The sequence below is a fragment of the Bactrocera latifrons genome, unplaced genomic scaffold (assembly GCF_001853355.1).
Source record: "Bactrocera latifrons isolate USDA-ARS-PBARC rearing strain unplaced genomic scaffold, ASM185335v1 scaffold_117, whole genome shotgun sequence".
Classification (NCBI taxonomy): Eukaryota; Metazoa; Arthropoda; class Insecta; order Diptera; family Tephritidae; genus Bactrocera; species Bactrocera latifrons.
Genome location: NW_017534597.1, coordinates 139,753 through 151,779, shown reverse-complemented (window position 1 = coordinate 151,779; position 12,027 = coordinate 139,753). Strand labels below are relative to the sequence as shown.

At 36.8% G+C, this 12,027-nt stretch overlaps 1 protein-coding gene across 2 annotated transcripts; it reads left to right on the top strand.

Annotated features, from left to right (window-relative positions):
* Positions 1-3,054: 3,054 nt before the first annotated feature.
* LOC108977913 (transcription factor castor) lies at positions 3,055-8,216 on the top strand. 2 transcript variants are annotated; one of them, XM_018947903.1, is made up of 5 exons: positions 3,055-3,593; positions 3,948-4,384; positions 6,170-7,013; positions 7,101-7,504; positions 7,566-8,216. In XM_018947903.1, the coding sequence occupies exons 1-5, from the start codon at positions 3,251-3,253 to the stop codon at positions 8,031-8,033; spliced, it is 2,496 nt and encodes an 831-aa protein (XP_018803448.1). In that variant the 5' UTR covers positions 3,055-3,250; the 3' UTR covers positions 8,034-8,216. The 2 variants fall into 2 exon arrangements, with proteins under 2 accessions (XP_018803448.1, XP_018803439.1); XM_018947894.1 differs by having other exon boundaries at positions 3,055-4,384.
* The last annotated feature ends 3,811 nt before the right edge of the window (positions 8,217-12,027 follow it).

Below are 12,027 nucleotides of genomic sequence, written 5' to 3'. Positions count from 1 at the left end.
CTATAAGCCAAAAGTGGTATACTGTATTGTTATATCAAAAATGTTATCTACGCGCAAAACTTTAAACATCTTTACGGATGCCTCGAAAATAGACGATGGAGGTGGGGCGGAAATATACTGTCCAGAGTAAGGCATAAGCCAATCTTTTAAGTTGCCGGACCACTGCAGTATTTTTCAAGCTGCGGTCTTAGTTATTGCGAAAGTCGCAGAACTGGCCTCTAATGCACCGGCAGCTAATTCCAGAGTCAATATATCCGTAGACAGCCAAGTAACATTGTAGGCAGTAACCTCGTATCGCATATCAGCCAGAAGTGTCTTGGGAAGCAGGGGCAGTCGTGGAAAGTGTTGCTAGAAGTAAGCAACTTCACGTCTATTGTGTGCCAGTCCACAAAGGCATCCAGGGCAATGAGTAGTGCACATGATGGGAATACTAGCTGGTCATTTTCTGTACGTTAAGAACAGGACACCAGGGAAACAATGCCCGCATTGGTATCGCTAGTGAGGCCGCAGAGTTTCTTTAAAACTGGTCTATGCGTAGCTTTTTGGCCTACCAAATTAACCTAACCTATATCAAAAATATCCTCTGCCTCTTGCTTAAATAAAAAAATCCTCGTTAAAACTCCATAAAAATATTAGTCGAGCAAAAATTGTATTCTAGTTTTAGTTCAAAGCTTTAGAGCAATACTTAGAAGGTTCATAATTACTTTTATAAAAAGTTAATGTTGTTCCTTTTGGTTGAGTGTATTGAGAGAACAGAACGTAGAAGCATATAAACCCTCAGCTACGAAGACTTAAGCTTGATTGTAACTGGAGTAAAAAACCGTAAAATAACCAATATTTTAACAAAGTCTTGGGTGAGAGTGGTTTTATATTGCACTTTGTTTTACTATAGCCAGAAATATATAATTGAACTAAGTCTTTAGACAAGAGTTTTTCCGACCGTTTCCGCCCTAAGTACATCAAAAGAGTTTGCTAAAAGCTGTTTCTGAAAGGAAGACATTTTTTAGTTTAAAAAGTCCTTATTAAAAATATATCGGTTGTTAACGGGAGGTTTATAACGTGTAGGCTGTTCTATATGTCGAAGATCGTCAAAGCAGACACCAAACATTTGTGGAGCAGTTGGCTCAAACATCTAGTAATAAGGTGCACGTTTACTCAGTCGAAATACTTTTTGGGAAGAAATGTGACGTTTTATTTCTTTCACGTTGCTCAGATTTTTGTAAAAATGATTCCACATTTAATTTCGTACAAAAATATTTAAATTAAAAATCTAAAATGCCGATATCTTATCAGGCTTAAATTGTTCACTAAATTACTTATTGCGTTTAGGATTTGCGAAACCTTTCTTGTCCTAGATAAATTGGATGACAATGGTTTGTTTATTATTTCCAATATCAACAAGTTTTGGTAATCCATATATAATAACTTTTCCAAATGATTGCACAAATGTGAGATTAATTCCTATAGTTTATAGTAGATTAACTATCGGTTTCGTTGCTTATGTTATTAAAATATTTGAATGAGGATCCTGGACATCTTTAGTTCTATAATATATTACTATAACTACTGGTTCGAGAACACATTTTTGAAAATTAGTGATTATTATGTGATTTTACACAATATACATATATATGTACATAAATATGTACATATTCATCGAACTCTCTCTCCGTTAGCTATTGCACTGATAAAAATATTGAATTTTGATTAACTTTTCGAAATAATTGTAATTAATAAATAATTAAAAAGCCTTAGTCTCATTGAAATATTTTAATTATTAAATCCAAAAATTTACAAATGTATATATATACATGCACACATACATATCTATGTATGTACATACACATATGTATCCTAAACATCCATATACATACACTCGCATTCGCTCGTCCATATGCCATTTTTTCGCACCAAAGGAATTTTTTTGCACAGCTGTCCGAATCCAATAGAAAGCAACAATTACAACGCAGAAAAAAACTCAAACAAGAGCGCAGCAGGAAAGAACAAATTCCTCGACTTGCCGTTGGTTGTTGGATTTTCATTTTTTATCTAAAAAACACCACTTTCCGCATGCGATTAGCATTTTGCTGGCATTTTATTGGTGGAAGAAATTGCAAAATTTTTCAAAAAAAAACTTACACAAAAACAACAACACCAAGTAAATGTAGAAGAGATTTTCAAAAAATATTTTTTACCGAACAAAATCATTTTTCCGGAGCGTCAAAAGAGCACTACCAAGCAGTATAAGAGTTTGAGTGCGGCTGCGATTGAGAGAATATGAAGCTGAAACGCTAAAAAATAGCTGAGCTCAGCAACCCTCTGGCTTAAAAAGTGAAAATTGGCTTTACAAATGTATGTGTATCGGTGCAAATGGTGAGCAGAGCAACGGATCGGAGCGGATTGCTATGTGTGTGCGCTTGTATGTGGAAGATATTTTTTAGCAGAGATGGCTAGGTGAGCACGTTATTTGGTGTTAATGCTAGAGCTGCTGATCACTTTTTACCGGCAGGGAGAGGGTTGAAAGTGTTGCGATGCTGCAATTTGAACTACTTTTGGCATTAGAAGAATTTTTTAAGGACAGTCACGTATATTAGACGCCTGCTGTGGAAGAGTTGAATCAGTTTGAGCCTTGATGCCAAGCTAGCGAGACAATTTATTAAATCCATCGCTTCTATTTCTTTAAGCCTCTTCATGCGAACGAAAGAGTTGTAGACGAAGACACAGCTACTTCGCTGCAAAGAAATAAATAACGAATTGATAATCGGAAGATTTCCAAATAAAAAAAAAAAAAAAATTGTGTGGTTTTGTGAATTTTTTGCGAATTAAGAGTCATTGTAGAAATATTGTGCTGTTCTTGGATGTTATTAAGTTGGGAAAAATATTGAGAAATTATTTATTGAAAATAGAATAATAAAATTAATGAAAAAAATTAAACAATAAATAATTAAAAGATTAAAAATAATTAATTAAAAATATTTGTTTATAATTTTTGTAAAATATATTGTGCAAGAGAGGAATTTGAGAATTCAAAGAAAAAAAAAATTATTAAAATTATTGTGCAAATATTGAAATTTTAATTAAATACTTAAAAGTACAATATTTTTACTTCAAAATAATAATTGCTGTGAAAAGTGCCGCTGTTGACTGTGAATACCCTCATCGTCAGCTTGTGCGTGAGTGTGCTCGTAGATTTTAAAACAATTTTACAACAAACAAAAAAAAAAACGTAAACAATAAAATCAACGTCAAAATGTCTACACAACTGGAGTTTATCATGCAACTGTATATGATGAATTTGCTGCAACAACAACAGCAGCAGCAATTGCAGCAGCAGCAACAACAACAACAACAACAGCAAATGCATAATCTTCCCTCACCCAGTAAGCGTGAAATGGAGATGGACATCAGCAGCAGCACAATGACAACAGCAACAACATTCGTCGATGCGACACAACAAACACAGCAACAACACCAGCAGCAGCAGCAGCAGCCGCACAATCCAAGAACGCATTCACGCAAAAATTCGCAAACCACAACCACCACCATCACCAACTGTAGTAGTAGCAGTAGTTGTACCACCCGTAGTCCTAATAGTAATTCCAACTCCTCAATAGCCATACAACAACAGCAACTACACAATACACAACACAACAAACTCTCTCCCCTACAACAGTTACTGTGCGGCCAATTGTCAGCACCACCGCCACCAATGCTAACGACCACACCGCCCGCACTCACCGCGCCGTCGAATTTATTGTTAACACCAACAACACCGAATTCGGGGATGTCGGCGGCGGCGGCGGCGGCGGCGTTATCATTGGCAGCGGCTGCTTACAATGTTTCGGCCGGCAGTCAATTTCCCGTTCAAACACACATTTTCCCCACAACCGATTTAGCTTGTGATGTAGGTCATATTACAGGTGCTAATTCTCTTCAATCTTCTACAGTGACATCTACGCCCACCGAAGATGAAGAGCGGGTAGAAGTAGGAGCTGAGGTGGCGGCGGTGTCAACGCAGCTGGACGAGGAAGATTGCAGTCCATTGGACAATGCTTCCATCACATCCAATGACGTTGAAGATGTCAGTGACACCGTCACGGTGGAGGAGGAGAAGTATCGTGCACAAGCGCAGGATTTATCCGATAGACGGACAGATCGTTGGCGTGAGTGTAGGCAAGCAGATGCAGAAGAATGTGGGATAAGGGCGCAGCAACAGCTAAGCAATGATGTAGTCGAAGCTGTAGAGGTGCTTGATGACGATGAGGAAGACGAAAAGCCTTTGGCTAGTCTGCGGCACAGCAATGCTGAGACACGTTGCCTGAGGACAAGAAGTAATGTGGATGCGCGAAACTCTTCGAACTCTTTGGAAGGTTCTTCGAGTGTGGTGAGTTAAATCATGTTTGTAATCGATGTATTTACCGTTAGTTTTTGACCCGTTTGAAGAAAGCGAGTTCCGTATGAAATTGCGAAGTTAAATCCGAACAGGGTATCTGAAGTGTGCCACGTAGTTAGCATCCGAAAGCAAATAAAATATACATACATACATATATATCTAATGATCACTGTGACGAGCTGAGTCGATTTAATCATGTTCGCTGCCTGGCTGCCTGTATGGGGGACTAGCCCAGTTTAAGAGATATCGATCTGAAATTTTGCACACGTCCTTTTCTCCTCAAGAAACTGCTTATTTGTGGGAATATCGAGCGGCAAAATTTTGACGCTACAACAACATCCGCCTTAGTAGATGTATAGCTGTCATATAAAGTGAACGATCTAAATCAGGTTTTTGTATGGAAAACTGTTATATTCTCGAAATTTGGCATAGACTATTGGGCAATGTAAGGTTTTAACTTCCGAACATATTGTTCAAATCGGACCACTATAGTATATATGTAGCTGCCATAAAATCTGGCCGCTCTAAATCGAGTTCTTGGAAGGATAATCTGAGCCGGGAAAGGCTGTTACAGCTTCGGTGCAGCCAAATAGAATGTAGCAAAACATTAAAGTCGGCTTTGGCGAATAGAGTACTAAAGAAATAGTTTCGATCTACAGCTCAATCTTTCAGTACATCCACTGAAACATTAAATTCCACTTCATTCTGACTGAATATATACATACTTACTTATATATAACTGTTAAAAGGGTATGTGGTAAGCCCAAAACAGAGTCGTGGATGTTGGCGGCAGAAAAAATGCCTGAAGTAATTTCGAGAAACGATGCCAGTTCACAATCCTTGGCCGGATAAAAAACCGGAACCGTTTCGATTACTTAGTGGGATCCACTGTCGAGAGAACGACTGCAGAGTCGCTGATCTTAACCGCTGTCTAGTCTCAATATTGAATAAGACACTTAAACGGTTAGCTTAATTTCTAACAGTCTTAACTTTTCTTTTTCGAAGTGCGCTTTTGTTTATGTTTTTTTGACATCACTGCCAATAACTGCGGACTTTTATACGGAATTCGAAAAATCAATGCAGATTTTGAATAATATGAAGAATATCGCACTTAAGGTTAATCGAAAAATGGTACGTGTATACATACATATACTATATTTATAAGTGGAAAAATATATATCTCAAAGTGATGTACGTACAAATGTTCGAACACTATGTTTATATGTACACGGTATCCATTACCAGTCTGCTGACTTACAGCTGTGCAAGATCAACAACCAATTCGGCAACAATGTTGCAACCGTTTTTTAATAACAAAAAAAAAAAAAAAAAAAAAAAAATTGAAATAAGTAAACAAATGTTAAACGACAACTTTATTTCTAATGAAAATACGAGCGTTTTGAGTAAATAAACTTTATGATGATTTGCAAAGACTTCTAAGAGGACAACTCGCGTGGGCTGAATGAACGTGCTCGCCTTCTCATATATGTATGCATATTATACATACATTCATACATGTATGTAGTTGGTAACTCACCGCACAATTTGTTTCTGATTGAGAAGTATGTCTCTAAAATGTCGAGTGATGAAAAAATGCTGCCGACATTAATAAGAAAACCCTACAGTCGTTCAACAAGCATGAACCAGTAGACAGAAGATATAGATTCGAATCTCAATTCCGAAAATGAGACTACATCCATGTTATTGTTTTATTATACAAAAGTAAAATTTTATTTTTAATAACCAAACTTCAACACAAATTTAATTCTCTTTTAGCCTTATGTAACACCCACGAAGCAACCAGCCGATTCCACGCACTATCTGTCACAACAGAGCTCTACAGAGCTCACTCAAGATGTGTCCGGCCAGTTTACACAACTCACAGAAAACGAGAGTGCAAACGTGACACCAATGTCGCTTGCGAAAACCTTACTTACACCACCCTCTAGTGACCAGTTGCCTGCAGGGAATAATAAAAAACATAGTCTACATCCAAGCACACAGATGCTCAATACTGAGCTAACACAGCAAGCGGTTGGAGTAACTGGTCTAACCGGTACATCAGGAATAATGGGTCTGAACACCGTCAGCAGTTTAGATGCATTCCTGCAAAACGAAGAAAATCTCAAGAATCTGCGCAAAGTGTCGTCTTATTTGGAGTGTGAGAATGCGCTCTGTCGGCAGGAGAATCTACGCGAACATTTTCATTGTTTCGACGAGCCTTGTCAGGGTAAGATATTGAGCAAGAAAGATGATATTATTCGACATTTGAAATGGCATAAGAAACGCAAGGAGAGTTTGTTGCTGGGTTTTGCGCGTTTTTCTGCCTCGGATGACTGTGAGCCTGCTTATGGCGCCGGTTGTACGTATTGTTGGAAGCAAACGCATTATCATTGTGTTTACGAGGATTGCTCGAAGGTTTATGTGAGCACGAGCGATGTGCAAATGCATGCGAATTTCCATCGCAAAAACTCGGAAATCGTACAGGAAGGCTTCCGACGCTTTCGCGCACACGAAAATTGCAAAATTGAAGACTGTCCATTCTATGGCAAGAAGACGTCGCATTATCACTGCTGCCGTGAGGGTTGCAATCACACGTTCAAGAACAAGGCTGATATGGGTAAGTGTTAGATGGAGCGCAATAATTAGCTGGCCCTATCTGCTAGACGTTTAAACTCTAATTCTAATCTATATATTCTATATACAGATAAACACAAATCCTATCATCTGCGCGACTATCAGCTCACACAGGATGGTTTCAAGAAAATACTAAAAACCGAGGCTTGTCCTTTCGATGGTTGCAAGTTCTCCACCGTCTGCAATCACATTCATTGTGTACGCGAGGGCTGCACTTACATTTTGCACTCAAGTAGTCAAATGATCAGCCATAAGCGCAAGCACGAACGTCTCGATGGCGAGCAGGCCTATCAGAATTTCAAGAAACAGAGGGACTCCAGCGGTGAGGATTCACCAGCATCGATTGCCACGACAACCGCAGCGGCTACTACCGTTGTTGCGGCTAATGTGACCACGCACACCACCACTCCTTTGTCTTCGCTCAGCGCTGATCGCTTTTTGGCGCGCAAACGTGGTCGTCCACCAAAGAAAATCGTAAGTGAAGTCACATGAAAACTTTTGCAAATTTATTTTTGATTGTCTTCTCTATTTATAGGAATTGCCCGCTAAGACTGAGTCCGCCAAGCGCATCAAGTTGGAGCCCACCACTGACCAATTGTCTGCCACCGTTGATTCTACGGCACAACTTGCCAATAACGCACAAATGCCAAGCACTGCTGCGAGTCTCTTCCCACCATCCTTCTTGCCCAACTTCAATGCTGCCACTGCAGCCGCAGCTGCGGCAGCTGCTGCACAAAGCATGCAAATGCAGGATCCTAATACGCCAAATATGCAGTTGACACATCTGATGGCGCTCTTCCAGCTACAGAACCCACTCTTCTACCAAAACCTCTATCCGGGTGGTATGCCAGCGAATATGGCGAACATGTTGGGTGCTGCGGCGGTAGCTGGTGTAATGCCACCCGCAACCGGTCTGTATGGTAATATGTCGACTTTTGGTGGCCCGGCAGGTGCGACCATCAAATCGGAATACGCCGAGAAGCAGCCACAGTACAAGGAGTGAATGTGAGCCGTTGACAAAGGAGTTTGTTGAATAGGTTTTGGTGACAGGGGTCGCAATGTAGTTTGAAATATTGCAATTAAATTTGCATACCGTGATTTGGACATCGCAGGTCCTCAAAGGGTTATCTGTTAGTTGTTTTGACAGTCTGAGGACTACTTTCACTGTACCGTTTGAGTTGACGGTTTAAAAGCTTCAGTGCAAGTTATTGCAAGAGCTTTAAGAGCACTTTCGTGCTCCTTTAGGAGGGCTAATAGGTCAGTGCGAGTTCTTCGACTCAACGCGCTTGTATCGGAACTTTATAACGGCATTCATATGGTGAAAGCTTAATGGAACATATCAACAGCGTTAGTACGATCATACATATGGTTTCTGAGTCTAAAAAAATCGTTTAATTTCAGGACAAAATTTTATTGTAAATGACTCTCTAGTGAAATCATGAATATGTGAATACAAGTAGGAAGTAAAATATATATCTTTTTTATTTGATAGCTTCAATTGATTTCGATTCTATAATACTATAGGCCACATATATTTCTAGATCTAACTCTCAAACAATTAATGTGCTTCATAACCTTATTTATGAAAAAGCTTCTTTGGCAACTTTTCGAAAATTGTGCAAGCTCATTGTTGAAAGCTTTAAGCTTTTTTCAGTGGTAGTTGTTACACAAGTAGGAAAGCTGGCAAAAAACCTTTTTGGGTGTCTTTAGTGTCTTCCGGAATAAAACTGACAGTATTTGAAAGTATAAACTTTTATACAGGACTTTTTTGTACCTTACATGAAAATTGTTTAGCGGGTTGCGTGTCTTAAATCATTAAAAAAAAATTATCATAATTAGGTTAAAGGATATTAAAATATTCGAGGTATATATATTTTTTTCATTATTAATAAAAAAAAATTATTTTTAATAAAAAATTTAACGAACAAATTATAACTGTGATTTCCTTATAATTATTGTAAATAAATGCGAATAATTTAAATTGTTAATTGATTGGTGTGTGTGTATTCATATGTAATTTATTGTATTAAAAATATTTCAGTGTTTCAAAAGTAAACTTAAATACAGTTAAATATAGTAGACAATAAATTTTAAATAAAATATTTTCATTAAAATAATTTTTTTTTCTTACTTAGTTAATGAGATAACAACTTTTTGTACAAAATATCCATGTTAACAGTAATATATAAGTATATATATATGTAGGTCATTGAACTTGCTGAGGGTCTTTGACCATGCCAAGCTCAGGCGACGATTCAAGAGCTGTCATTTGATCAGTGCTTACCTGCAATATACAAGGTGCATTCCAAAGTAAGTTCTCCAGGACTTAAAAAAACAGAACAAATGGTTTTTTCGCAAAATCAATTTGTTTTATTCGAAATAGTCTCCTTCTGCTTCAATACAGTTTTTTTTTCACGGTGCAATAGCATCCGCCAGATGTAGAATATGAGCGGACGAAAGCATGCTCGACGATAGAAATTTAAGTGTGCTTTGTCCAATCCACAAAAAGGAAGACCCCACAACCGGCGCCAACAACATCGCATATAAGATTCTATTGGGTGTACCCGACAAACTGATTGGACCTTATTAGCGTGGCTTTTGGACTGGAAAATCAACAACTGTCCAGATAAGCATCATGTGCCAAATATTTGAAAAGATCCGAGAAAACAAATCGATACACACTCCTCCTCATTAATTTCAAAGCTGCTTCAGATATCACAAAAAGCCGCTATGTCTGAATTTGGTATCTACTCAAAACTCCGTCAGTATTGGGAAGGACCTTTAAGAGCCGTTCGATACCAAACGAGGTTTCAAACTAAGCGACTTTCTATTGAGCGACTTCATCAATCTACTGCTGGAGAAAATAATTCGAGCTGCAGAGCTTAATCGAGAAGGCACAATCTTTTATAAGAGTGTACAGCTTCTGATGATACTGATATCATGGCCTTACATCTGAGCCGTTAGTTCTGCTTTCTCCAGACTGGATAAAGAAGCGAAGAAAATGAATCTGGTAGTGAACGAGAGCAAAACGAAATATCTCCTGTCATCAAACAACCTCCACTCTGTTGGAAAGACCAATTGGAGAAGGATCTGGCTTCGCTTAGAATCTCCAATTGGTGCCACATAGCAAAAAGGAAAAACTGGCGCACTGTTATTAACTCGACCATAAGTAAGCGGTGTCTACCCGCTTGATCGTCGCGGATCAAAGGATTAGATAAAGCATCAAAATATAGCACTTTAGCTCAAATTAAACTGCAACTTCATCCGACATTACTCGGACTGATATGCCTATTCAAATACAACCCTCTGATTTTGTGTGACTGTGTTACTCTCTCACAAAAATGGCGACTGTTGCTTGGCAAAGCGTAAAACAATGAGAGTTGGCAAACATTTTGCTTCACTTTGCAGCTTTCGCTTTGATGTGAAAGAACTCATAAATAAGCACACATGCATCCAACTTTTCGGTCAATACAAATGTCTGACGCAAAGCGGAGCAGAAGTTTCACGTGGATCAGCCATTAATATCTTTTTATGTTTAATTTCAGACATTATATAATTGTGTAACAAAACTTTGTGAAATAAATCCAAAGTACATCTAAGTTTTCTCAAATCTAAAAACCATATATGCATTTTTTTTTTAAATAAAGCAATTTGAAAATTTGTGTTTATACATTTTTATTTAATAGCTGCAATTGCTTTTAGTGAACTACATAATAAATTGTATTCCTTTGTTTTTTGTTTTTGTATTTGTTTAATCAAATAAATATGCTGCTCCGCAAGCAAAGACAATTTATGTTTTACTGAGACATTTCCATAATATAACTGTATATCTGTATTTATGTATGTATGTATATTTGTGTAAGCATATAAATTTAACAATTTGAAGCATTTTATAAAACCTTGAAAAGTAGGTTAGGTATTCGAAAGTCGGATACAAATATACGAGTACTAGCATCTATAAATACTTGCGAAGATTTGCAGCAGAGCGCATACTTGGGCACTACACTTCGACGCCACTACACACTATGCAAGCATATACACACACATACATATATGTATATATATTTGCGGGTATGTGTGGTTACACTTATGTACATTTAAGTCACGGCTATGCTTTTGGTACTTGCAAATTACATTACTAAGCTAGAAATTACAATATATAATATATTTTACTTTTGATTACATATGTGATTACATTTGATTTTAATAAATTATAACACGTACTAGAAAAAAACAAAAAATATGCATGTGATCATATAAATTTATGCACCAGCTTATGCTAAGAGAGATTATACATAAACATTTTATGTACTTTTATAGGTATTTGTAGGTAATTAAGCGAGTAATTTGCAACTAGCACTTTTTCAAATATAAGGTTTTAAATATTTTCATTAACACATACAGTACATATAAGCAAGCATACACATTTATCTTTATGGTTTTTTTAAATTTTTTTCTTAAGTACTTATGAAAATATTTACTGTTTATATAAGCGAGTATATGAATGGTATAAATGTGCGAATTAAAAAAAAAAAAACTACAGATGGAAAAAAATCTTGTAAAATTTCGCAATATAGTCATAGACATACATATGTATATTAGCTTTGAAAAATAATCTATATAAATATTTGAAAATTATTAATAATCTACTTACACTTAAGTATTCTTATAAACTAAAAACAATGCTAAATTTATTTACTTTAATTTTATTATAAGAATTTAAACATTTTCTAATTATATTTTAATTTTTATTCGTCCAAAAATATTTATGAAAAATTATAACAAAGGTTAGCTTCCACTTCATATATGTATATTTACCAAAGCCTAGGCGCGAGATCTATCACTTTCAATTTGGGGAAAATTAATCCTGATGTTCTAGAGGCATCAAATATTCCCAAAAAGATTTCGGGCAGTGCTGCCAGAGTAACAATTCACAATAAAAAATAAATAAATAAAAAATATAAGAAAACAAAAAAGATAAATAAAAAAAATAGTAA

What these genes read in the sequence shown, in the direction of transcription:
- LOC108977913 (XM_018947894.1), top strand. Translation starts at nt 3,251, where the DNA reads ATGTCTACACAACTGGAGTTTATCATGCAACTGTATATGATGAATTTG. An exon ending in TGGAAGGTTCTTCGAGTGTG is followed by an intron (nt 4,385 to 6,169) that starts GTGAGTTAAATC and finishes ATTCTCTTTTAG; the next exon opens with CCTTATGTAACACCCACGAA. An exon ending in CAAGAACAAGGCTGATATGG is followed by an intron (nt 7,014 to 7,100) that starts GTAAGTGTTAGA and finishes TTCTATATACAG; the next exon opens with ATAAACACAAATCCTATCAT.